Below are 25,767 nucleotides of genomic sequence, written 5' to 3'. Positions count from 1 at the left end.
AAGCCCCAGATGCTCTTCTCTTGCCGCTTACCCTGCTTCCCTTCCCTTCACCCCACCCTCACGGTTTGGCATAGCAGCTCCCTCAGGTCCCCCATTCTCTTGTTCCTCCTTAGCACTTTTCTGAAATTCATAATCTCTCAGTAAAAAAAATAAATAAATCGATCTCTCTATATATGTATATGTATATAACTGAACAGCTGCCACGTAGCAGTCACCTGGCTGGAGGGTCCTGTCCCTGCCAGCCCCATGGCCTTTTCTTGTCACTATAGTCTCTGGGGTGATGGCCCAGGTCTTGCCCTCAGGCAGGACTGTTCCCGTATTGCTTGCACTCTCCCACACCTCTGAGGTACGGTACCAGAATATTTATTTTATATATATATATATATCTATATATATATATATATTTACGTATATATATATATATTTATAAATTTTTGTTTGCCTGTTTTCTTTTTCTTGCAAATCCTTTGGAATTGCTGCCAAGGAGAAGCTAGTGAAACATGCTCCCCATGCCAGCGGCCGAATGCTCCCTCCCTGCATCTCAGGGACCCTCATCTGTTCCTCCTGCTGACTCCGTCCCCCAGCTCCAGCTCGGAAGGGAGCGGGGAGCTGCGGCCACCCGTCCCCAGTCTGCCGGGGCCACCCGGCTCCTCTCCTTCCCTGGCCGAGGGGGTGTCCTTGCAGAAGTCCGTCACCCAGGAGGGCATCGAGAGGAAGCCCCGAGGGTCGACGGTGTAGAAGGGCTTGGCGTGGTGAGCGGCGGGGCGGCGGGGCGAGGGGCTGGCCTGCAGGCTGCTGGTGCTGCTGCACTTCTTCACCAGCCTCAGCCCCGGCGGCGGCGGCGAGAAGAGCGAGGTCAGCGAGAGGCTGCTGAGCGTCTCCGAGGGCTCGCTGTTGTTGCCCCCGCCGCGCAGGCTGCTGCCCGCCCCCTCCTCGTCCGAAGGGTCCATGGAGTCGTGGTGGGTGCAGCCGGGGCTGGTGCTGCCGCCGCTGCTGTGGCTGCGCTGGTGGCGGCACAGGCTCCGCAGGTTGAAGAGCCCGCGGCCCCGCAGGCTCCGGCGGCGGGAGGCGGGGGACAGGGGCGCTGCCAGGGGTCTTTGGGTGCCCGGCGGCGGCACGGGGCACAGCGCCACCGGCAGGTCCAGGGCGCAGTGCGGAGAGTCGCTGAGGTTGAGGCTGGTGTCCTCCAGCGTGGTCTGCAGGCTGCCGGCCGAGCTGCTGCTCCGGCTGTCCAGCGACGTGTCGCTCTCGGGGGGCTGGGGAGCGGAGCACGAAAACACAGTTCTCAGGAAGGAGATGGGCAAGAGACTTTGCCTTATTGGGTTTGGGGGTACTTAGAGGTGTGAAAATAAGCCACCATTACAGAAAGGGGGAAAACTCCATTCCTCTCTCACTCTTCGTTGCTGGGGAAGGGAGCCATAAACCAAGCAACGCTTCAAAGCACTAGCCATGCAGCCTGCCATGGGGATTTCTTTCTGGGTAAGGAGGAGGAAAGGATTCAGGATGAATCTACCCTCCCACGTGAAGTGCTCCACCAAAGGGAGGGGATGCTGTGTCCGAGCCCTGCAGCGCCCACCACTATGCTCTCCCTGAGCACTGATGGTCCAGGAGACACCAGAGCAAAGGTTCCCTGTAGGTCCTCACTCATGGCTTTCCTATAAACCTGCCACACAGACTGGGGACACATTTATCAGCTGCACAGGAATCAAGGAGCTTCTGTACAGATCTCCTCTCATTTAAAAAAATCAGCAATCTCTGGAGAGAAAAGAGGCCCCATGGTTCTTTTGACCAGCAGTTGCAGGAACTACCCTTTCATTTAGGGTACAAAGGTGCAGTCCCCTTCCAGCAGGAAGAGGAAACAGCCTTAATTTCCTTGTATCAGGGCTCATCTAGTTAAGCTGCATTTTAGTTGTTTCTAGGAAATTGGTCTGCACTGTGTGACCATCACTGGGACACTGCACTGGGAATGATGCATGTAGGACTGGAAGCAGTCTCCTGAAGCAGTCTCCATAGATATTCAACACAGTCTTTGTCAAATAATCAGAAGTTTACTAATTTCTCCTTTACAACAATTCAGTAGTTTTGTCCCAGTGGTGTGCCAGCTCCAGGGCTCTACCTCTTTTCTGTCTTAATTTAACCAGAGGTTTCAACACTGCAACAACTCAATCTCAGATGAAGGCTAAATTTATCCTTGGTGAATTTATACACATTTGTATTGTGCCAACAGTGTCTGTCATATATAGGTGAATAACACCTGATTTTATTTTTTCAGTTTGTCTGGAACAGAGTGCCCCTGTTCATGGAGTATCTTCCAAGAACAATAGCAGGGATTTCTCCTGGGCTTTAATCTCTGCATCTTCTGCACTTCAAAGACACCTGACATCCCCCCAGTGCTTTTATTCTTCTCTTTTGTTAGTGAGAAATAGCTGCCTTTTCAGAAAGAGATGGCACCTTTCTGGGATGCCAGAGTTAAGTGGGCAGTGCAAAACAGTGAGTGTAGGGACACAGTGTGTGGATGGGCACTCAGGGATGTGGAGGATGCAGGTGGGAAGAAGCCTGTTCCAACAGAGAAGGAGCATGATTTGGAGTTCACAGTGTTAAGGGGACCTGAGGAGGCTGTGCAGCTGTCACCTCGCTGGCCCACACCATGGCTGCTGTGCACACAGGTGTCTGCAGCACACCCAGTGCCAGGGAGCCAGGGGGGAGCTACAGAGTGATGTGATTTCATCTTCATGTGGGGCCCACTGCAGCTGTCAAACTATTTGTTGATCCAAAGCAGAAGAACAAATTACTTCACGGGGTGAGAGCTATCCAAGACCACTTTGTTATACTACCTTCTCTCCTCCCTTACCCTTCTGCATTCTGCCGTCCACTGTGCTCCTCCTACAGACCCAGGTTATCCAGGCTACCCAGCCTGTGAGCACAGCTGCCTCTCTCCTTCCTCTGCCCTCCTCCTCGCTCAGCCTCCTCTGTTTGGGTGGGAAGTGAAAATTGAGCTTTCCTAGCAGACAGAAGCAAGGTTCCTCACCTGATGGAGAAGTGAGCAGTTCACACCTGGAGATCTCAGTGATGCCCACGAGCCTTGGAGAGAGATCTTAGGAAGGTTGTGTGGACATGAGACTTCCTCAGGCTCTGTTTGGGTGGCAGAGATGGCTGGGTGGAAAAATTCTGTTGGTACAGGTAACAGAGGGGAAGATGCACCTGGAGAGAAGGGGCTGGGAGGGACTGACAGCATCAAAAGAAAGGGGAGGAGAAGAGAAATAGAAGAAAAAAAAGTTGAAGAGTCCTCTGATTTTATTTTGTGCCTTTGCTGCTATTACAGTGAGCAAAGTCTCAGGTCTAGTGAACAAAGGATATTCAGGAACAAGCACTCCTGGCCAAGAAGCCTCAGTCTGGTATTTAGACTAAGGATCCCACTTTTTGCACAAAAACCTGCACCAGATCAGGAAGACCTAACACAGCTCAGAGCCATAAGGTAACAGGCCAGCTCTGATGTTGCTCTCACAGAGAAATGCTGAACTATAATGCCTTGATTCAAGTATGTATTGCTGCCAGAGGACATTCATCCCACATCCTGCAAGGCAAGGGATGAAGGGAGATAAATTAAGTAAGTGGTGGTTTGGGAAAGCTGGGGACCACAGGAGACCAGGAATTGCTCAAGAGTAGAACTGGAGCACTTCCACCAAGGGCAGATGTGTGTTATGTGTTCCCTGAAACTTTACTTGGTCTCAGGGGGCAGCAGTGTTTTTCTGTGCTGAGTGAGCACAGTTCATCCAGTTGGCATGTCAGAAGAATCTGTCCCCACTCTCTTCTGACCGTGCATGGGTGCACTACTGCAAATGGAGATCAGCACTTTCATAGTATTGCACAGAGTTATGTCTGAGGGAAGATATAAAAACTAGCAACAAAAATGAAGGAACTGCTCCTCCCCCCATTCCTGAAGCAAATTAGCAAACTGAAAGCTAATTCTTGGTTAGTGTAATCCCAAGTCACATTAACTCTCCCCCTGGCAGAGGGAAAGCAGGAGAAAAACAGAGTTGAACCAACCCACTCTTTCAGCAGAGCTGGAGAATGAGAGCCCTGCTCACCTTTGCTACTTTCATGCTTTAGCCAAGACTGAACTGAGTCAAAAGGTGTATTCTCCATTTCACACAGGTAACTCTCTGGGTTTGTAGAGCCATCGTCACTGGATGGTGGAAGTAGGCATTCCCCCAGATTGTCTGCCCCAGTGGAGTCAGGGTTGTCCTGGCCATCCTGCTGGAAAAAATAAGCGAGGACAAAGTGAAATTTAATGGAAGATGATAGAGCAGACTTTTCAAAGCCTCAAGAAAAACAGATTCTGATAATAACTTCAACCTAGCTAAGAGATGCTCAATTTTCCAGCCCGAATCGCCTTTTGACTAATTCAGAGGAAGTTACTAACAGTAGTGAAGAGAACTTTCAAATACACGTATTCTTTTGTTCTCCTCAAATCCTACTCCACAGTGTGTCTCTATGGAGAAGCTCTTGAAAAATGACCAGAATTATATTGCTTAGCAGGGACACCTGGATGAATACAGAACACCTGAAATGAGCAGGGGCATAAGTACAGCACAGGGTGTAAGATGTCCATGGCTGTCTGAGGCTAACCTTGTTCTCCTTAGGATTCAGCTGAGCAGCGTTTCGATTGTCTGACTCATCTCCTAGAAGGATGGAAGAGGACTTGTCTGAGTTGAGGGATAATGCTTCCATTTCAGCCAGCTGGACCTGCAGGAAGGGAAAGGAGCTGTCAAAGGCCATGCCTGGAATCCACATTTCAAGCAGTCACACTGTTGATGGTGGATAAGTGAGAGCCTGTAGACCCAAAATCAATTTTAGGTTATATTCCTTGGATATATCAGGAACTGCCTAACCCAGAACTGGGCTGGGCAGGAGAATTCACTTTTTAAGAAAGGTTGAATATATGATCTGCAAGCAGGCTAGTACCAGTCCATGCTCCTCTAGTGCCAGAATTGGAGGAACGAGTCCTGTATCTGTCACAGCGGTACAGCTGGCCCAAGGCCCTGCAAATAAAGCCAGGCAGGCAGAGGGGTCCCTCAGGCTGGTGACAGGGCAGCTGGCTCTGCTCAGGGATAAGGAGTGGACTCCTCTTTCTGAAGGCACCACAGACAGCCCTGCTTAAACATGAAGGTGCTTTCATTCCAGGGAAAGTCATGCCTTTTGCAATCCATGCCAGTATCATGCTTTTCATATTCTCTTACCTTCATTACTGAAACCCTGTTTCTCTCCAGCTTTCCTGCATCTTGCCTTTCCCCTGTCCTCTGACCTACCCAAGATCTTACCTAACACTGTCTTCCATTCTGTTCTCCATCTCTAAACTCAGCCCCCACCCACACACCCACACTTGAGCTTTCCTGCTTTCTAAAAGCAAGTCTGACCACTGCATCTCTCTCATTCTTGTGCTTCAGCTCTGCTCAGTCTCATGCCTGACCTTGCTTCATCTTTTGGCCTGTATCATACATACCACATGTGCCCCTCTCCCATCCTTTTTTCTCCAAGCTTTTAAATCCCCTCTGCCTGACAACTCTTTCTCACAATGCCTGAAAAGCATCTTTTTCTACCAGCCTAAGCAGTTACTCTGTCCCTCCTGTGCTTGGACTTCCATCACTGGTCTCTGGAGTGCCAGAAGTTTGCACCACCAGCAGCTAACTCTTGAGAATTGTTGGGGGTTGTCTCAGTTGGGACAGCTTCTGGCCATGTGTTTGTGTTTGCAAGAGGCAGCTACAGCTCTTGCACCATGACAGCAGGTGAAACATTTGGAGAGATGACTTTCGAGCTGGAAGTTTAGTGGCTTCTGCCAATGCCAGAGACTGGAAGAGGTCTCCATCTGAGGGATAATGCACTTTAAACAAACAGAATGGAAAACCGGAGCTGGATTTAAATAAAGTGCACCAATGACATCCTTATTTGAGGTATTATTCTGACACAGGAACATGGTGCTGTTCAACCACGGAGAGAGCCCAAAACCAACACCTGCTCCTCAGAGAGCACGAACGCACAGAGAGCCCACAATGAACTTATGCCAGGAATGCTACACAAGCACCAGTCAGCAACAACTCCTGCAGAGTCTTCATTCAGTCCCACTTAATGTGTGTACTCATCTATTACTCTCCCAAGAACCTGCCACACCAAAGCAGCCTTACAGCTGTGCTTGTAGAGACGCGAGCATGACACGTGGTAACATCTGTGACTACCTTTGCCATCCATAAAGAAGGATTTCAACAAAAGCCAGAACAGTCTATTTGTCACTGAACCACTTGCTTGAAAATTCTGACCACCCTGAGATCTACATAAAACCCACAGTCAACAATGTCATAACCTAAATAAACTGCAGGTGTGAAAACACATTTCATTGGTGCTCACTGACAAACTTCTACCATGGCTAAACACACTTCAGTCATCCATTTACAGAAGTCTGTCAACCATCCCAAGAGTGAAAGGATAGAAATGGCAAAGAGAAGAGTTTAGCACCATGAAAAAAGGAGATTTTGATCTTTTTGCTTCCCTTCTGGTAGAATATTTTAAAATCTGCTGACTAAAGATGAGGAACAAAAAGATAATTTAAATTGCAGGGAGAAGAAGGAGCTGTTGAATAGATCCCAATCCATGAAACCTACCAGGAGCATCAGCCTGAGATATTGTGTCCATCCACTGTGCTCATCATCTTGGTGAATTAAACTACCAATGAAGTTGGAGTGGACATTTCTGCCTAATATGTGATTTTTGTCAGAAGGGTGGTTTAAGGCTGATTGGGTGGACAGCAAGCATACTTGTTTTTTCGAACATATACGCACTTAAGAGCACTAGAGAAATAGATTTGCCTATGTAACTTGCTGTCAATTGCTTCTGGGACTGTACAATTCGGTCTGTGTACAATGCTCATTTGGGTATGTTGATGTACCAGAGTACCCTATAATTTAATGACTCTATGCATTGCTGATGTTAGCTATGACTCCATACCATTTAAATTTCCTCAATTTCCTTTTTCTACTTTGAAATATGAAGAAGTCGTGGTCAGTCCTGGCTTAAAATCCTAAAGTATCACTTTGACTCATATAATCCAAAGTAAAGCATCTGTATTTTATTACTAAACTCATTCTTGCATAGATAAGTTCTTTTCAATTCCACATTTTAGATGTATTGAGATACCATTTTTGAAAGTAATTTATGGCTCTATAACACCCATTAGAAAGTATGATCTAAGAATAGTTTTTCAGTTGTGATAATTACATCAAATTCTTTGCTCTGGCTGTGGGTTGCATTTGAGGATTTTGCTAATCTAGTTTCTTTGCTGGAAAGGTAAGAAAATAGGTTGTTGTCTTCACTCGTAGGCGGGATACTGAAGACTATCTGTGAGGTTTTCAAATGTAGCAAACTAGCTGCAAATGACTTGACTTGGGAGCAATCATTCTGGACTGCCTTAGACCTCATTTGCTGAGAAAGCCGAGCACCAATTGCTGAACATAAAGACTTAAGCAAAGCAAGTTAATTGAAAACTAGTTACTTGGTTGCATTAATGCAGAATTCATTTGCAAAGTGTCTCAATAAGGATAAACTACAGCAATGTTTGCATTTTGATAGTTTCAAAAGGAAGCAATGGGGAAAAGCAGACAGCTGAGAAGCTGAAAAAATATCAGAGCATCAGAACTAGGCATCTGAGACCAAACAAATTATTGCTTTCTTCACACATGAAAAGAATGATCTGCCAATAAGAGCTCTTTCCCTAAGTTTCCTTGTTTCTTTATAAGCTATAACAACATATCCAGTCAGTTAATGGGAAGGAGTGGGTGAAGTTTGCCACTGATGTATTAATTTACTGTCAAAAGAACCACACTACTGCTACATGTCTGACCACACAAAATCAGAGCACCTACATACAATAAAATTATTTCAGAATCAAATTAGTTCTGCTACTCACCTAACCCTTCCCAGAATATTTTGCTCCTCAGGTTTCACAACCCGAAAGACTAATTGCTTAGGAAGAAGTTTTCCAAAGCCTCTACCAACTTCAGTAGCTCAAGTCTAAGCCATTTGGTCCTGCTCTTAGCAACAACCCATTTGTCAGCCAACAAACTTTCTCAGTGGGCTCACTTTTATTTAGTTTTTGCTCAAACTAATTAACTGGTTTTCAACACAAACCAATCCTTGCTCACAGACGTGACTCTATTCAACAAAACATTTAAACATGTGCTTAACTGTTTGACCTCAATAGGGAATAAGCAAGCACATGCTTAAAACGAGGACAAAACACAAGCTTAAATCTCCCACTGAATTGCTCCTGAGTGGTCTCATTGGGGTGAGATCCTTAGAGTCCTCTGTCCAACATGAGCCTGAACCTAGACTTTTCTTGCAGAATTGTACACAACAAGAGCTGCCAAGGGATGCCTTCATAGTCATTTCTCTACAGGTCATTCAGTCCCTCCTGACACGTGTCCTGTCACGTCTCACTTTTCCACCACCTCAAACATCCACGTGTGGCTGAGGAGGGCAGGCCTGTACTAGAGGCAGTACCAGCACTTCACAACAGATAACAAACACAGGTCCACAAGCTCTACTGTCTACACAATCTACAGCGAGGAGCACACATGGGACGACCTGCGGGCCCGTGGGTGTGGGTGTGCAGGTCTGGGGGGAAGAGTCCCCTCACACATCCTCGTACGCAGGTTACCTCTTGCTTGTCATGGTTACACTTCTCGCACATGGCCGGCGAGGAGTAATGATGGAAGACGGAGCCCGATAGGTTATCGATGATCATTAACTCCCCGTCGAAGGAGTCCTTAATAATTAAAGAGACACTGTCCAGCCATAAGTTCTCCTAGGGGACAAGAAAGGGGGGAGGATGGGAGAGATCATTTTAAGAATGTCGAGTTTTTTGCTTTCAAGTTTCATGTGAATTTGGGGCTGGGTTCTCCACCCTGACTCATCTGGAGCAGCATCTTGTTCTGCAGGTACTTGCACAGGGTCACTGGGGGAAACATTTGCCTCCACAAGGTGTGTAAAGGTGCCAGAGTTCAATGAAAAAAAAAATAATAAGGAGGGACAGTCTTCACTCACTTTCAGTGCTCACGTCTCCCTTCCAGCTCTGCTGGAGTCACTCACTCTTGATCTGCCATTTCTCCTGCACTCTTCTCCTGAGCTCCCCTCTCAAATTTGCTCCTGTCACACCTTTAGCTGATCTGCTCCATCCCTTCTCTGCTGGCCCTCAGGTTCCTACACCATGATGACAATGAACAGGACACACTGCTGTCATAGCCTTGACCCTACATTATCCTATCAACTCAGAAGTCTACTGCTGAAAGCAAACCTTTCACCCTGAGGTGGAAGACTCTGGTACTGCTAAGCCCTGAATCATCTGAGCTGCCCAGCTAATGCCCACAGCTCCTTGCTGCAGTCTGGTTAGTAAGTTCAAAGGAGTACTCACCTGGGCTGGAGAGTAACATCTCATGCACAGATGTCCTTCGGGTTCTGTTCTACCACCACTTCCTCCTGTTCCTGCTCCTTTTCCCTGTCCTGAATTTGGAGAGCCTGACTTGTGGGAGCACAGCCCGTGAGTAATTTCCATCTCAAGCTCAGCATCCATCTCTGCATCCTCCTGGGCCTCCTTGTTGCTGTCGTCGAGATGTTTCATGAGCACAGCTACCACCACGTTGATGAGGACAAACTGGGCTGTGAGCACAAAGCTGACAAAGTACAGTGGGGAGATGAACTGCAGGTTGCTGAGACAGCTCCGGTCATCGTGGCTGCAGTCACGCAAGGTATCCTTGAGGGGAAGTTGGGATTGAGAGGGAACCATGGAAGGAAGGAAAGACTAAAGTAAGAACAGAAACTTGGCTGTTCTGTCAAAAAACGCTGATGCTAATGGAAAGAACAAGGCAGACACTTCTGTTAGCCCATGCCTTTTGGCATAACTCCCCAAAGAATCTGGGAAGCTCTCTGTCCATATGCTGTTTGCTTCAAAGCAAAACCATCCAAAGGCATATGAAGCAAACTTTCAGACCATGACATGTTGCTGCCACCGTAGCCCCACACATGTTAACAAGACCAAAAATGAGCAGGTTGGTACTACCTTCTTCCATCTATTCTCAAAACCATTTGTGATGAAAGAACTTTCCTTTCTCCATGTCCTCTGAAGGAAGTATTTATTTTGTGTTTTCCTGGTAACTGCAGATGAGTGCCATGTCCAACATGTCCTGTGCAGTCCTGACTACACTGGATATTCCCTCAGCCTAAAGGATTTTCTTGTTCCTCCCAAGGAAAATTGGCAATTTTTCAATCAGATGTCTCCAGGACTAGACGAGCCCAAGGCATGAGTTACCATAGTGGGGAGAGAGACTCTGGACCAAGCAGGGACCTTATCCAGCAACCCAGCTTCTGTGTTCTGTTCCCCTTCCCTTTGCTAGCCCAAGCTCTGCTGAACAGACCACACATCAGAATTTCTCTTTCCCCACAAACAGGAGATCCTTGCCTCCAAGTCCCAGTTACCTTCATGATCCCATTCCAGTTGTCACCAGTGGACACCTGGAAAAGTGTGAGGAAGGCCATCCCGAAGTTCTCGAAGGTGGCATGGCGGCTCATGCCCTCACAGGGGTTCTCATCATTGCACACTGAAAAACAAGGGGAGCGCAGGGCACAACACTCAGGGGAGGACACACTACCAGGCCTGACACCAACAACATGGACTCACAACCTGAAGACCTTAGGTAATGAATGGTATCAACACCTTGCCCAACAGTTGGCTGTTGGCCATCAATATGGAAAAATCCCAGATGGCCCAGCCCCAGGATATCAGGCAATGTAACTGCTGCTCAGGGGAATCCTCCCAGCATGTCATTGTCCTGCCTTTCTTCTTCATCAATATTCTATGGCAAGAGATGTAAATAAGATTTCACAAACTTTTTCTTGTAATCTTGAAGGCAATGTCAGGGACAGAGTACAGTAAAAGCAAATGTTTAAGAATGTAAGAGAAAATAGAGGCTGCTCTTATTTTGTTAGCCTGTTAGGATAACAACAATTTAGAGGGAAATTCCTCTTACATCAATTATGCATAAGGGAGAATGAAGTGCATCAAAAACTCAGTCCCTTTATTGAAGAGTTCTGATTTTGAGAAACCCCAACCAGTATGTCTGTGGCTCACACTGAAGTGTGGTCTGCTTGAGACTTACCCAATTTTCCAAAGAGCTCCACTCCTAGAGCAGCGTAGATGAAAAAGAGGAGCATGAAAAGGAGTCCAAGGTTTCCCACCTAAAAGCAAAGGCACCATCAGCCTATCCCAAAGCCTATTTCATCTGTACAGAAAGTGTTTCTGCATTTCCAAGTCTGAAGAAAGTGAAATCTCGGGATACAAATGCAACCGAACAATTGCTCAACAGTTGAGAAATGTTCAATGGTGGATCCAGTTGCCATCAGGGCTGGGGGAAGAGCAGGAAGGTGTGAAGAGAAGGCATGGAAAAATTAAGGACTTAATGGGTTTTTTGAAACACTAAACAGTTTCTGGTTTGAATGCATGTGGTCACTGGGCCTACGTTAGGATTATCACTTCAGGAATCTAATTTAGTCATTGCAACTGCTGTGCCATCCAAATTCAGGAGAGAAATAAATGATTCAGCCCACCCACTCCCCTGGACTGCCACATCCTGGCTCCCTATATACTCACTGGAAGGAATTATTTCTGATGACTAAATTAGACACCATAGTAAATGCTGTGAAAGCACAGTGCTGTGTCTGTGTCTACAGGGCGTTAAGAAAAGGAAGTTAATAAAACTTAGCTAAGGACTACATTTCCAAAGGGCTCTTTAAAGCTCTATTCACTATTAAGAATTGCTGCAGTGTAAGAAAGACAGGAAGGGAATTGAAACAGGACAACTGGAGATGCCTTGTATGCCCTTAGCAAGCCAAAATCCCTGATTTGAGTCTGTGCTCCAGGAACAAAAAGAGAAAGGTCAGGAAGAGGAGAAAGTGCAAGGGAAAGGACAGCTTACTTTAAGCTACTTCATTTGGCAAAGCCAATAAATCTTAGAGAATAATATTACAGATAATTCAATTGTCCCCTGAAGACCCTGTGTATAAAATATGGAGACTAGATTCATTCTTTTAACGCTGAAACTGGTGGATTTTAGACCTTTAAGTTCAGATTTTTATGCAACTATAAGTATGGAGGGCTTTTTTTATCCCTGCTACATAACTTTATTAATCAAAGCCAACCTGTTATAGGAAGTAGCAAAAGCCAGTCAATAGGAAGTCATAGGCTTTGATACTGGAGAGATTAAGTACTGCTTGTTATTATCTTCCAGGGAATACCTAGAGACCAAACTTTCAGACATCTGTTTGCTTTGAGGCAGGTATTACTAACCTCCAAAAAACCTGGCCTACAAACTTGGTTAGCAAAGGAGCTTTAGGCAAATGGGAAAAATCAAAAATGAGAAAGTGTGGAAGAATATACTTGTGGTTTTTGGCTAGGACCAGAAAGAGAGACTCACAGGTTCCACCTGTGCTCTTTGCCATCTTGAGCAAAACACTTAACTGTCTGATGACTCTGTTCTTCTGTCTACATGACAGGGATATGAATATTTCTTCCTCTCTTATTTATTATCTGTATTTTGGGGGTAGAAGTTGAATCTCATCATTTAAGTGCAAATATATTGCAGAATCCTCTTACCAACAGTTTCTGGATACTATTTCTTAATATCTGTGTGCATTTTTCTGGGTTTCAGAATAAGCATGCCACAGACATGCAGACACTGGATCTGAAGACCTGCTCTGTCCCAGATCCTTTCCTGAGAAAAATCATCTGTTGTGGCTCCTGGAATGGAAAAGAGCAAGGTGCAAAGAAGCTGCACTGAGCCAGTCTGTGGCAGCAGAGCTAATAAAAAACTAATAAAAATTTACATTCCAGATCTGCCTGGACTAAGAACATCCTTTATCTCCCCTTCCTTCTATTGTCCAGTGTATCTCAGCCCACAACTATCCTGAATGATGTTGTATATCCTACAAATGAATTATTAATATTGTTGTTATTACTATTATTATAATAAATCACAAATAATTATTGCTTAATAAAAAGCATGGAAGACCAGACAGAGTTCAGGATCCATAAAAGATCAGAGTTTCCTTTTCACTTTTGTGCCATCATATTCCACTAATTCAGATTGACATTTATTGTCACCCACACCAGAAGTAAATTCCCTGGGTAACTACTCATGCTGTTTTCAGATTGATTCCCAGCTCATCATCACTCACCAGCACTGGCACATTAGCTGATAAATCAACTGACAAATGCCTGTGCATTTTGATATCACGCAGTAGAGCTGCCTTCTCAGGGCCTGCCAAGGGACCGGTCTGATGTATGATCGGCAGAGCCACTTGGTGCCATTACTCCTTGCTTAACAATTCTCCCCCAGCAATCCAAAAGGAAGGGGACCAGACTCCCTGACTGCTCATCCATCACGGAGGATGCTCACAGTGGGCTTGAAGCCTGTGTAAAGCACGGTGTCAGCATCTCGTTTGGGAGCAGCTGCCACTCACAGCTCATGAGATCCTTCTGTCTCGATGCCTTGCAGCAGACACTTAACTGCCGGCTGTGTGAGCCACAACACAGCGTGTCACTGCTTCTCATGCATGAGATGCTCAGAAACACAAAGGGATCCAGGAGGAGGAAAGAAGAAAAAATAGGAAGGCGGAAGCACTGGCTAAGAAAAGGAGAGTGCAAATGAAAGAGAAGGAGGGAAAAGGTGACACATTCAGGGAAGGGTAAGAGCTGCAGTGATGGAAAGATGTCCTTTCCTCCTGAAATGGCTTCCGATCACTCTTTCCTTCTTATGGAGAGGGGAGAAAGGAGCCAAGGACTAGTTGCAAACAGTTAGACACTAGCTAGACATGATGGGAAGAAACCTACCCTTTTCCAGGGGTCAAGCCTTATTTCTTTCACATGCTGGAGAAGAGAGAGGTGAGGTGAGCTGTAACCCCAGGAATGACACAAGAACTTGGACATGACCTTCAGGCCATTGCCTGCACACCACAGTAGAGACCCCACAAGAATCAACCCTTTGGAAAAAGGGACAGAAGAGGAGAGTCTTTTGGGAAGATGTTTTACCTGTGGCAGGGCTTGAACAACTGTATCCAGCAGCGCTCGCATTCCTGTGGCCATCTTCAGTAGCTTCAGGACTGCCACAACAAGCACAAGAGAAGTGTCAGTCAGACTGAGCTCAGAGGCATCCTTTGTGTGACTTACTAATAACAGTAGCACAAGACAGATGTCCTGTCTCTTGTTCCCCTAGAAAAACTGGATTTTCCACTCATTCCTCTTCTTGCTTTTGATGGTACAACCCCAGTTGTTCCTTCTCTCAAGTTGATATCCTTTTTACTAAATATTTTATTTCTGCCACCCATGTCTGTTGGGTTGCTTCTGCTTCACCCAGACACTCCAGCCACATGCTTCTTCCCAGGAATGTGTATCGTAATTGTCCTTCTGCTTTGATTTTTCCTTCAATCACTTTCTCTCCCTTCAGCCATTGCTGTTATGCCATCTTGGCACACCTTGGCCACCCCCTTACCTGGCAAATTTCAACCTGCTCAGTGGCCTCTGCTCCCAACACTACTACTATAGTTGCCCCAGAAATGAGTAACAGAGAAAGTTCAGCTCTCATGATCTGCCCACCCTCCCAGTACTTCACCTCCCGGGGAGCCCGAAAGCCTGAGCTTCTAGGCTATCCTAGATCCTAGAATCCCTGCTGGGATGTGATGAAGGACACCCCAGAGACTCCTCAAGGGCTGGGGACAGGGCAAGCTCACAACTTTACAGCCACTGCTCAATGAGTCATGGCACCAAGCTGCACTCAATGACCACATGCACCCCTGCTCTGGGCAACGTCTCTCTCACCCCGGGCGATTCGCAGCACCCTCATGATCCGGATGATAGTGGGGTTAATTGGGAGAGCAGCGTTGATTTCAATCTCTTCCAATGTGATGCCCATGACAGACAGCAGCACAATGGCCAGATCTAGCTGGTTCCACCTTTAGGAGAAAAATTGAAGAGAATAAATGAAGATGGAGTTTTTCCATTTTCCTGAGAAAGAAAGGTACTTGTCTCCACTTCATCCTAAACATTTCCTTACGTATGAGTTCAAGGCCCACTCTGAGTCAGCCTATATGGGCTTTTCCAGAGAAACAGAGATTCACTTCGCACACACCCTGAGCAGCCAGAGGCAAGCCAGCCTGATTTGAAACCATGGAGCTGTGTTACTATGGCGCTATGCTTTGACTAATGGGCTCAGCTTTTTATGGCCTTACTACCTTGAATCAACTTTGCTATATATGTTCTGCTTTTGCATGCTCACAGTTTGCCTCAAGGGCAGGAAAAAAAATGTCTCGCTCTAACCTCATCTCCTTTGCTTTCTAGCCTAACCAGCTGACTGCAACCAAGAGGCAATTTTTGGACAACTCTTGCTATTGCCTAGGCATTGCACTTTGTGGAGGATGGGGTTAGGTCCATGTGGTGCAGAACTGGGAGGCAGTCAGAGCACTCTGCCACCACTTCATGGTCTAAATGGGGCACCATCCCCAAGTCTCTACCCCAAACCCAGCTGTCCCACAGCCACAGCTGACAACCCTCTGCTCACCTGTCTTTGAAGAATCGTCGCAGACCAAATGCCACCAGCTTGAGGACTGCCTCAAACACGAAGACAGTGGTGAACAGGTAGTTGCAGTATTTGAGGGCGGTCTCCAGGGACTGCCACAGAAAGAGAGGGAAAAGAATTGAGGCAAAAGCAACAGCAAACACATAAGCTCCCTGTGCGGGGACTCTCCTAAGTGCCAGGAACTCATCCTGGGGTGCAGAAGCTGCGCCAGGTATTCATTGTGGGGTGGGGAAGTGGCCCCACGCTTCCTACCTACTTGAATGTGGAGGTCACCTACTAAGGACAACCACCAGCCAGCCCCTCTGCCCATCAAAGATGGAATCAGTTACTGCTCCTTTCTTCTGTACTGTTCAGCATAATCAGGAGGAGGAGGCTATTGCAAGAGAATCCACAAAATACCATCAGGCTTTTCTTCTGCCAGTAGCCCGTGCCACCTGAACGACACCTTGTTAATGGCACTGGCATAGCTATCAACCAGGAGTGAAGCACAGAGGTTACTCTGGTTGTGGATTCAGGTCATCTCTGACCAGAGGAAACCCTGCTGTGCCTTGGTCTGGTGCTAGCACATCACATCTCTGAGCTCTTTGGTTTCTGGTTCTTTTATATGCTGCCCCTTCACGACCACCAAGAACCAGTGTGAGCAGTGGGCAGCTTTTGGCGGCATTTTGTACTGGAAGTGTTTGAAGTGCTTTGAGAATATTGTTTAACAGAGCCTGACAGCAGGTTGGCTTGGCTGGAGCTGTGTTCCAGGGAAAGGAGCTGAAGAGTAAGGAAGAGGAGTGACTTGTTGAGGAACAAAGATCTGATGTGACGATGCCAACAGATAAAGGTTGAGAGTTCCTCAAATATAAAGCTAGGCACCATCTAGGGAAAGATGAAAGCTGGGCAGTTGGGCAAGGTGGGTGGGAAACAGAGGAGCCTGGCAATAGATTTGAATGAGGACAGATTCAGCTCCTGATCAAAGCCTGAGTTACCTCACACAATCTGTTCAGACACCAGAGCTGTCACCTAAACCAAGGGTCTTCTGAAGAGAAAACTGAAATGTTGCTGGGCAGATGTCATGATGAATGCTCTGTTTACATATGGAGGTAGAAGGCTCCTTTGATATGTGCAGTATACATTTTTCCCACCAAAGGCATCTGCAGCTTTGCCAGGAACACTGAAAGGTACATGGTCTGTACCCAAGCAAAGTGAAAAACCTATTTGGCCTCCAAGGTGCTGTATTTGGAGCCACACCCTGCAGCTGAGAGCGACTCTGCTCAGCACTTTGGCCCTGCAGTTTCTCTTATGAAGAAAAGGGGGCTTGGTAAAGATGGCCCATCCCATGATGTACAACCAGCCACTCTGGTTCTCTCAGCTGAGGTCACATAGCAGGGGAATTGGGCTGACATTTGGAAACCTGATGCAAAGCCTGAAGCTCCCAGGACACTGCTGCTTCCACCACTCCTATTAGGAACAAGGGAAAAATAAAAAGCAGAGCAGGCAGCTAAATTTGGGTGACCCACATATCCACTTACTAATATAAAGCACAGGGACTTAATTGTACCATGCTTTCTAGGGGCTTGACTTTTGCTCAGACACCTTCTCTTTATGGATTTTAATGGATAACAAGTGTCTGAGTAGGAACTACTTTTCTGGATACATATGAAAATCTTCCCACAAATTTGCCTACTATAAAGCTAATTCCTACAAAACTTTAACAGTAGTTTTTAGAGACAACCAAGTGTCCTATTTATGCTGGTGGGCAGTGGTCACCAGAGAGCTGTACCAAAATGACAGTGTCTGGAGGCAGGACTTATCTCCATGATCTCACTCACCACAGGTTGGTTGTAGTGCTCCAAGGACATAGTGACCACGTTGAGGCAGATGATGAAAGTGATGAAGATGTCCAGATAGTGGCTGGTGCAGACCGAATGGATAAGGAGGCGTATGTGGCAGTAGGTAGCATAGTACGGCAAACGCTGCGCCTCTTCAGAGGAGAGAGGGATGTGGGCAGAGTTAGGAAAAAATCAGAAGAAAGAGAGAAATGGGTAAGAAACACTGAGGAGAGAGAAGGTGAAAGCTTGGTGATAGGTATTGAAAAAAATTGGAATGTAGTTGGGAGAGAGAAAAACCAGAAAAGAATAGGTAAAGGATATATGGAAGAGGGGGAAAAATGAAAACCAGCAACAACAACAACCCCCCCAACCCAAAACAAACAAACAAACAAAACAAACAAACAAAACCCCAAACAAACTAACTAACAAAAAAAAAAAACCAAAAAAAAAAAAAAAAAAAAAAAAACCAAACCACCCAAAAAACCGAAAGAAGAAATGGGGAAAAATATATAGGAAAAAGGACAAAGAACGGAATACTAGGAAAAAAATCTGTTAGACTGTGTTTGTGGGAATGGTGCTAAATCAGCATTTCATGTCTTGACAAATTAAGATCACTTTTGATAAAAGGGAGCAGATGGTTCAAGGAGAGGCCCTGGGGTGTTATAGGAGAGAAGGGGAAAACTGGAGCAGGGGAAAGGAAAGCATGCTCATAGGCTGTGAATGGAAGTCTGGGTAGTAGGGACGATTTCCAGGAGCAAGTATGCTTCAGCAATTTTTATCTAAAGGTAACACAAAACAGGACAGAAACACTAGGAATAGGAGGTTTCCTTCACCACAGAGGGTTTTAGATCCCAAGGAGTGACACTGCAACACTGGGGTCACTGAGACACAAAATACAGGGTCTTCCTCTTTTTTTTTTTCCTCCTCTTATTTAGATTTGTGTTTAAACACAAAGAATGGTCTGTCCAGGTTCTTCTTCAACCACCAGCTGAGCTGCAGGAAGCCCAGGTGGGACTCTACCCCAAGCACAGGAAGCTATCAATGTGTGCATGTCCCAAGCCAACAGTGCCTGTTGGCAGGGGCATAGGGGTGTTTTTGGAACGTTATCTCCTGAGGAGCAGGGTGCTAAAACCCTTGCCTAGTGCCTTCCCTGGAGTCCCAGCAGACCTCCTCAGCCACCCCTCTTCCCCAGACTGCCCCAGTGGGGTGTGTGGTGACACAGCAGTGGTGTGAGGAGGAAGGCTGACAGCATGGCCACAAGCGATGGATTTTGGAGACCAGATCATTGGGAAAGAAAAATAAGAGGAAAAGGTTTTTCTGAGAAAACCTTGGCCTACGAACCAACCAAACACTTAGGCTGTGCCTTACTCCTTCGCTTCTTCTCCAAGCGTCGCAGGCGCTTCTCCTCCCGCCGGCGCGCCTCCTCAGCCTCCTGGTGCTGCCGGCACTTGTGGAAATTCTCCACCACCACCCCCACGAACATGTTGAGCACAAAGAAGCTGACGATGAGGAGAAAGGAGATGAAGTAGAGTAGCATCCAGGGGTTGTTGTTGATCACTGGCTGGAGTGGGAGAACAGAGGCAGACATTGTCTTAGCAGTAGAAGAATAGGGATGCAGTGGGTGGCAGCCCAATAGATCCTGCTTTACAAGGTATTGAAATAACCATGAGTGGGCCAGGAGGGAGCCAGCATGCCCAGAAAGACACATGGCATTATTACTTCTTCATTACAAATAGATAAAGGTCCACAGACCCTACCACAGACACCCACAGCACAGCCACAGCTACACCTTCCTGCATGGACTAGACAAGGCCATGGACCTGACCCTTTGCAAACAGGTGAGCAAAGGATTCAGAAGAGGCCTGGAAGGGACTCTTGGTTTGAGGGAGGTACTGAAGCAGGATGTTAAATGATGCTTCTGCCTTACAGGCACAAGGAAAGTGAAAAGGCCCTTCCACAAGAAAGCCCATGTACCTGCTGGTCAACAGCCACAGCATCGAGTCCATTATACATAATATTGACCCAGCCATCCTTGGAAGCCAGAACAAAGAGGGACATCAGAGCCTGAAACATATAAAGCAAAGCTGATGTGGAGCAGGTGCATCTGGCAGGCAGAAAAAAAATTATTTTGGGTTTATGCTTTAACACACACAGCACTGAAATACTGTGTCTCTGCACACATCAAAACCTGCTCTTTCCCTGATGGAAGACAGGGACAGGGTGACAAGGAGCCATGTGCAGCCAGACCCACCAGAGGAGAGAGTTTGTGAAGAACATCAGCTTCATGGCATGAGAAAAGAGAAAATCAAGCTCTCTGCTGCCACCAGTTTTCTTTCCCACTCATCCTGTAAGTGTCCTTCTGATACCAACCAACTAGTGACACAGCTTCTGCATGGGCATGCATGCCAAATAACTGCTCCTTCTGGCTTCCCAGGCACTGCATCTGTTCCCTGGGGAGGAGACAAACCCCGTGTTGGGTTCCCATCAGAGGGAGGGTCTGCAGGCAAACTCACCTGTCCCAGGTTGTCGAAGTTATACTTGTGGTGCACCCACTTGTAGTTGGCTGCCACGCAGTCAGACCGGTTGGTGATATTCCTGATGTCGACCCCCAGGCAGTGGTAGAACTTGCCCTTGAAAAGCTGCAGGAGGGGAGTGACCCCATCAGCCCCTTTCCCCACAGGGTTCCCCATGCTTCCTGGGATGTACAAAAGCTGCCAAGATGCTGCATGGCTTGCAAGACTGCAAGCCACATAGAGCATGACAGGGACACCACCAACACAATGTGCAGCACAGGCTCAACCATTGCAAAGGAGGCAGGACCACCCTTGTAAGCTCACACTTGGCTTTTCAGCCTTCTCCATTGCTCCAGGGCAGCAGTGACTGTAAGCCCACCATCTGACAGACCTTAAGGCAGCATTTCTGGGTGCAAAGGGAAAAAGTATCTTCTAGTCAGTCCCCTAGAGTAATATTCACTCCCTGCTTCCCAGTTACTGAGAGTGCTGATGGGAAAAGAAGAACTCATCTGAGGGTAAAGGACCAGAAAAAAACATCCTCTTCTTCTCATATGTATTTTTTCACAAAGCTGCACTGCACTTCTGTGACTCTTCTGCCCAGGGCTCTTTTCTCCATATGGAAGGTACTGGATTGTGCATTTGTACAGATGCATCAGAGCAAACTAAGTATAGCACATTCCCTGAGATGGAAGTAACGCCCACACCCTTGCTCCTCTGCAATGCAACAGCCAAAAATAAGGAGGATTAAATTAAAAAATTAAAGAAGTTTGTGGGTGGATTTAGGGCTGAGAGTGAGGGGGAGAAAGAGAGCTGACTGGTGGCAGGGTTCATGTGAGCAGGCACTGAGCTGCTTGCCCTTGTGGGGTGACATGGGTGGGTCCAGGGAGCCCTGTGCTGTGCCAGCCCTGTGCTCTCGCTATGACACTGACCCAAAAACCTGACCCAGCTGCTGCCAGGTGTGAGCACTAACTCCTGTCTCTCATGTCCAGCAATGCCTGCACTTGCTGAGCACCTCTCTGTGCTTGCCAAAGGCTGTGTCATTATGGAGATGACTTGTGGAAGAGGGTAAACACAGAAAATTCACTGGCATCTCTGTCACTCCTGCTCTGCTTGGCTGCCTGTGTCTATTACAGGACCTGGGGGTACGGGTGCTCGTGGGGTGGGGGTTCAAGGGCTGTTTGACGGACAGGAACAACCTACCTGCACACCCAGGATGCCAAAGATGATGAAGAAAGCACAGCAGATGAGGACAATGTTTCCTATGGGTTTGAGGGAAGAAATGAGGGTCTCCACCACCAGCTTCAGACCAGGGGCTCGACTGATGACTCTGTAAAGGAAGAAAGGGGAAGGGTGATAGAGGGACAGGGAGGGGACATTTGACTAAGCTAAGCATTTTCAGCAGTAGCAGACTCCTGTCTCCATGTGCAGTGACCCCTCAGTGGAGATCCCTTCCCCGTGATCAAAAAGCCATGGACTTCTCTCCCATGGATTTGTTCTTTGATGAGGTACCTCCAGCATCAGACCCATATGGCTAAGGGGGACCTCCTTGTGGCCTATTGCTTGTTAAAGACCACGCTTTGCCTGGCACAGCTGGATCTGACCCTGGGACCCCTCCTGGGGACAACCAGTGGGAGGAGGAGGCCAAGCAGGGCTCGGCAGGGTTCTGACCGGAGGGGACGGAGGGTGCGCAGCAACCGGAGCACTCGCAGCACGCCCAGGATTTTGGCACCACCAGCAGAGGCCACTGAGACCACAATGTCAATGAGAGACACGAAGACCAAGAAGCCATCCAAGATGTTCCAACTGCTGCGGAGATAAGCCTGGTCCCCAAAATACAGGCCTAGAGAGACCACCTGGAAGAGAGGAGAGATAAGAGGGGTTGAAATGGCTCCTATGCTACCTGATAGAGGGCAACTATGGAGAGAATGGGAGGAGGGGGAATTGTTATCAACTCCTCATGACACTGAAGTGTCATCTCAAAATCTTTTCCTTTCACCTGGATGTCTGTGAAGGAAAACACATTTTTTCTGCCTCCCTGAGTAACATGACACTGTAGGGGACACACAGGAAACCTTTCCCTGCCACACCAGAGGCTTGGGGAAAGTCTCCCGGTTCAGAGATCACCTGGGAGGTTAAGTCAGGCACCAAATCCATAATTTGGCTCTTAAAGGAGTAATTTGTTTGTCAGCAGTTCTCAAAAACAGTGGGTGCTACAGAAATTGGTGGTCATGGGGAGATATTAACATCCTCCAAATCACAGTCAAAATTCAGATATGAATTTTAAGGATTTAACTTCCAGCACACAGTTTTAGGACTTTTCCCCAAATATGAGAAGGGAATAACAAGGTTTTCTGATTGTTGCAAAGTACTTTGACATCTATTGAATCATTATCTCAACTTTGAGCATATCATTAATATTGTTGTAATGTCCCCCATTCTTGCTCCAGGAGAAAGGGAACGGACATTTGACATCATTACAAAATCCATACTTGAGTGCCAGTTATCCTTCGTGAATACTAAGATCCAACTGGACCTAATGCCTGCAATAAACACCTCCTCTATGCCTAACAAGACAGGACTGAACCCCAGGCAGTATCTGCCTTTATAAAGGTAAAGGGAAGGATTGGCACACCAAAAAGATGAACACATTTTAAAAGGGTGTTGAGCAAACATGAACAGTGTCTGACACTGGAAAAAGGCTCTGAGCTGTTCTCCAGTAACTTACCTTTAGTGTCATCTCAGCTACAAATATTGCTGTGAAAATGTAGTTGGACACAGTGAGAAAGATTCTTTCCTAGAAAAAAAATACAAACAAAAAAAAACAAAACAGAGAGACCTTAAACATGTTTTGACTACTTCTTGTTACCCTCTGATGATCTTGATATTTTTGCATTCCTGTGAAGGATATGAAAGTTGATGAAATAAGGGAGATGTTCTTGGCAGAGGTCAGTGCTAGGCAGATTTCAGCTCATACACCTTGGCTGGGACAGGATCCTGTGCAGCTCTGCCAGACCATAGTGTATGGGATTTTTTTGCATCCTGCAGATCTGGTTTCAAGGCAGCCTCTGCCCTTTTCTGTCAGTGCTGCTCAGGCCTGACCTGCTGCACTGACCTGGCACTCCTTCCCGAAGAGCTGCTGAGCACAGACCACTGATTGTGTCCAAGTGCAGCAAAGTCTGGGAGTCAGCTAAGGCAGACAAGCAGAAAAAGTAATTTCACTTGCCAGCTTGAGCCACCTCCAAGATAGTTCAAGAGCAGGATACATAAATGATGATGTGCCATTCCTACAGCATGGAAGTTACTTCTATCTCTCAGTTCCACTCCTTGTCCCTTTTGCCATTCATCCCTTATATGCAGGCTCCTGGAGAAGACACTTACTTTCCAAGACAGAAGGAACTAGCCTTTCTGTATTATAAAGTGGGTTGCCCCATTATAAGAGCCTACAGGGAAACACATATTTATGTCAATAACTAATATTTAGGTATTTGAATAGATGAGTCAGAGCTGGTGTTTAATGCTGAAGTTCTTCCGGAGATCATAGCCGGACCAGGAACACTCAGGAACCACTGTTAGAGGTTGTGCTATGAAGTGGGTGACAGGTAATGGTTCTCACCGTGCTTCTGTGCTCAATCTGGGGTCTTTCCAGGGCAATGGTGATGCAGTTCAGGAAGATGAAGGCCAGCACTACGTGGTCAAAGAGCTTGTGAGCAATGATGGTTTGGCAGAGGAGGCGAAACCTGCAAGAGAGTTCCAGTAGGCACCTGTGCCTTGGACAGAACAGATTTAGGACCAACAGAGGACACAGAATTGAGTATTCTGGCCAAAACTGGGCTCTGATATAGCAGCTTTCCTATCTCTGATACTGAGGTCCCTTGGAATGGCAATAGCCCAGGATGGTAAATGGTCACATAGGGAGCCGGGAGCAGAGCAAGGGCAGAGCAATGTGCTGAACCTTCATTGATTTCTCCAGTGCCAGAGTGGTGTCCTAACCACTATGACCCTGTGCTCCTCTCCTGCCTTGTAACGAGGCTGAATTCCAGTTTTCCTCCCAAACTCACACTTTGTACCCCTCCACAGGAAAAAGGCCACATGCTGAAAGCTCAGGAGAGGCAGGTAGGTTCGCAAATGTGGGGCCCACACTTCTGAAAGACACTATGTATGTTAATATAGGTGTCACACAGAACAAAAAAAGCTCTCCCTCGTGACCTAAAATGAAAACCCTTTCTTTTCAAGGGGCAGTATGAATGGGTGACAATAATGTTAGCTGAGGTACGTGGACATTTTCTCCTGGTGACATCTCTTTAACAGGAATAATTCAACCCAAATTTCCTTTTTTTAGGCAAGAAGAGTTCTAACTTTACCCTAAAAGGTGTGATATAACTGCTGGTAAGTTGGTACTGGTCTATAAGTTAAATGAAGATGGTATTCTGGTACCAGGAGAGGAAATATCAGTATTATGGAGTCATCAATAATGCATTCTTTATCCTCTTTGTGTTAACATTAGTATTCCCTGCCTTGCTTTGCTATAAATATTTATGATTACAGAAAATAAAAATGGGATGATCCAAAGGGAGGGAAGATCACAATAGCTATTTAGGATGCTCAACTTTCCTTTCATTGCCACAATCTAGGAAAAGAAATGCAGTTTGGCTGTAGAGGGAACAATGGAGGAGAAAATACACATTCTCAGCTGCTAAGTTTGAAGTTGCCACCTAGCACCAGGGGATATGGCCAGCAGAACAACAGAATCTATCCCATCTTCTCAACCCTCTCATGGCAAAAACTGCACAAACCTGTTCTGTGGAGAGAAGAGATATATGGACCAGTCTTCCCGTAACTCACACCAGTCTGGCTTATAGACTTCCATCATTTTCCGGATGCGAAAGCACAGGCTCTGTAGGGACGCAGCAGAAGCAATTGCCACTGGTCACCTTCCCACTTGCCTGAGAGAGACATTCTTCCTTTCACATCTGACTCAAATGCACCACTACCTGCTTTTCTTTAATCCTTCTATTGAGAAAATCAACTCAAAGGCAACAAGTCATGGAAAAGAAGGTAGAAGCTGCTTTGCCAGGGCTTGTTTACCTCTTGGCATCTGGTTTCCTCCCCAGATCATGAAAATAAAATTGCTGGTGTCCCTTCTAGAGTAGGATGCTGTCCCATGATGCATTCTTAGAGGTGTTGGAGGGACTGTGTTACACAAGGGCAATGTTTCCTCCCTAACTCAGCTAAATGAGAAGCCAGGACAAGAAGGTTTTCTGTTGGTACTTGGGCTGAGAATTTCATACAGACATTTATGTCTGTTCAAATTTCTACTGACCCTCACTCCACTTTTTCCACTCTCTGATCTGCTCACAGATTGCTGTCCCCAGGCTGATACCACAAAACCTACTTGCCTTGCCTGCGGTGCCTGTGCTTCCTGCTCTGGTCTGCTGATGCTCCCCACGCAAAACTCTCATTCTTGCACTGTCTGACCTCCCCTGTCTTGTAGAAATCACTGGCTGCACTGCTCTGAAATAACAGCCCCTGGCTGACCACATGTACGCCGCACATCCGCCTTCCTCCCACCACCCACCTGCCTTGCAAGAAGCCTGACAATGTGGTGTGAGCTTGTCTGTGCCTAGAAAGTCCTATCTGCATTTAGTCCTCCAGCGGTCCTCCAGCTCTCCTAAAGCACCTTTGCAAGATTTCCCATCCACACACAAAGAGACTGAAATTTGAGGATGGATCTGGGGTATCCCAGAGCACTGTGATGTAACCCCAGGG

At 46.7% G+C, this 25,767-nt stretch overlaps 1 protein-coding gene across 1 annotated transcript in view; it reads right to left on the bottom strand.

The window, feature by feature from the left end:
• Positions 1-551: 551 nt before the first annotated feature.
• Positions 552-25,767, bottom strand: part of CACNA1I (calcium voltage-gated channel subunit alpha1 I) — a 151,598-nt gene continuing 126,382 nt past the window's right edge. Inside the window, 20 exon segments of the mRNA XM_030959648.1 lie at positions 552-1,256; positions 3,029-3,225; positions 4,089-4,257; positions 4,630-4,746; positions 8,708-8,854; positions 9,461-9,799; positions 10,522-10,643; positions 11,202-11,280; positions 14,129-14,199; positions 14,915-15,048; positions 15,654-15,763; positions 17,489-17,640; positions 18,857-19,049; positions 19,463-19,552; positions 20,002-20,127; positions 21,202-21,328; positions 21,670-21,854; positions 22,727-22,795; positions 23,615-23,738; positions 24,795-24,895. Coding sequence (XP_030815508.1) covers positions 552-1,256; positions 3,029-3,225; positions 4,089-4,257; positions 4,630-4,746; positions 8,708-8,854; positions 9,461-9,799; positions 10,522-10,643; positions 11,202-11,280; positions 14,129-14,199; positions 14,915-15,048; positions 15,654-15,763; positions 17,489-17,640; positions 18,857-19,049; positions 19,463-19,552; positions 20,002-20,127; positions 21,202-21,328; positions 21,670-21,854; positions 22,727-22,795; positions 23,615-23,738; positions 24,795-24,895 — 3,357 coding nt within the window.

The sequence above is a fragment of the Camarhynchus parvulus genome, chromosome 1A, assembly GCF_901933205.1.
Source record: "Camarhynchus parvulus chromosome 1A, STF_HiC, whole genome shotgun sequence".
In the NCBI taxonomy this organism is placed as follows: Eukaryota; Metazoa; Chordata; class Aves; order Passeriformes; family Thraupidae; genus Camarhynchus; species Camarhynchus parvulus.
Note: the sequence above shows the minus strand (reverse complement) of the source record. Positions and strands in the feature narration are given on the sequence as shown.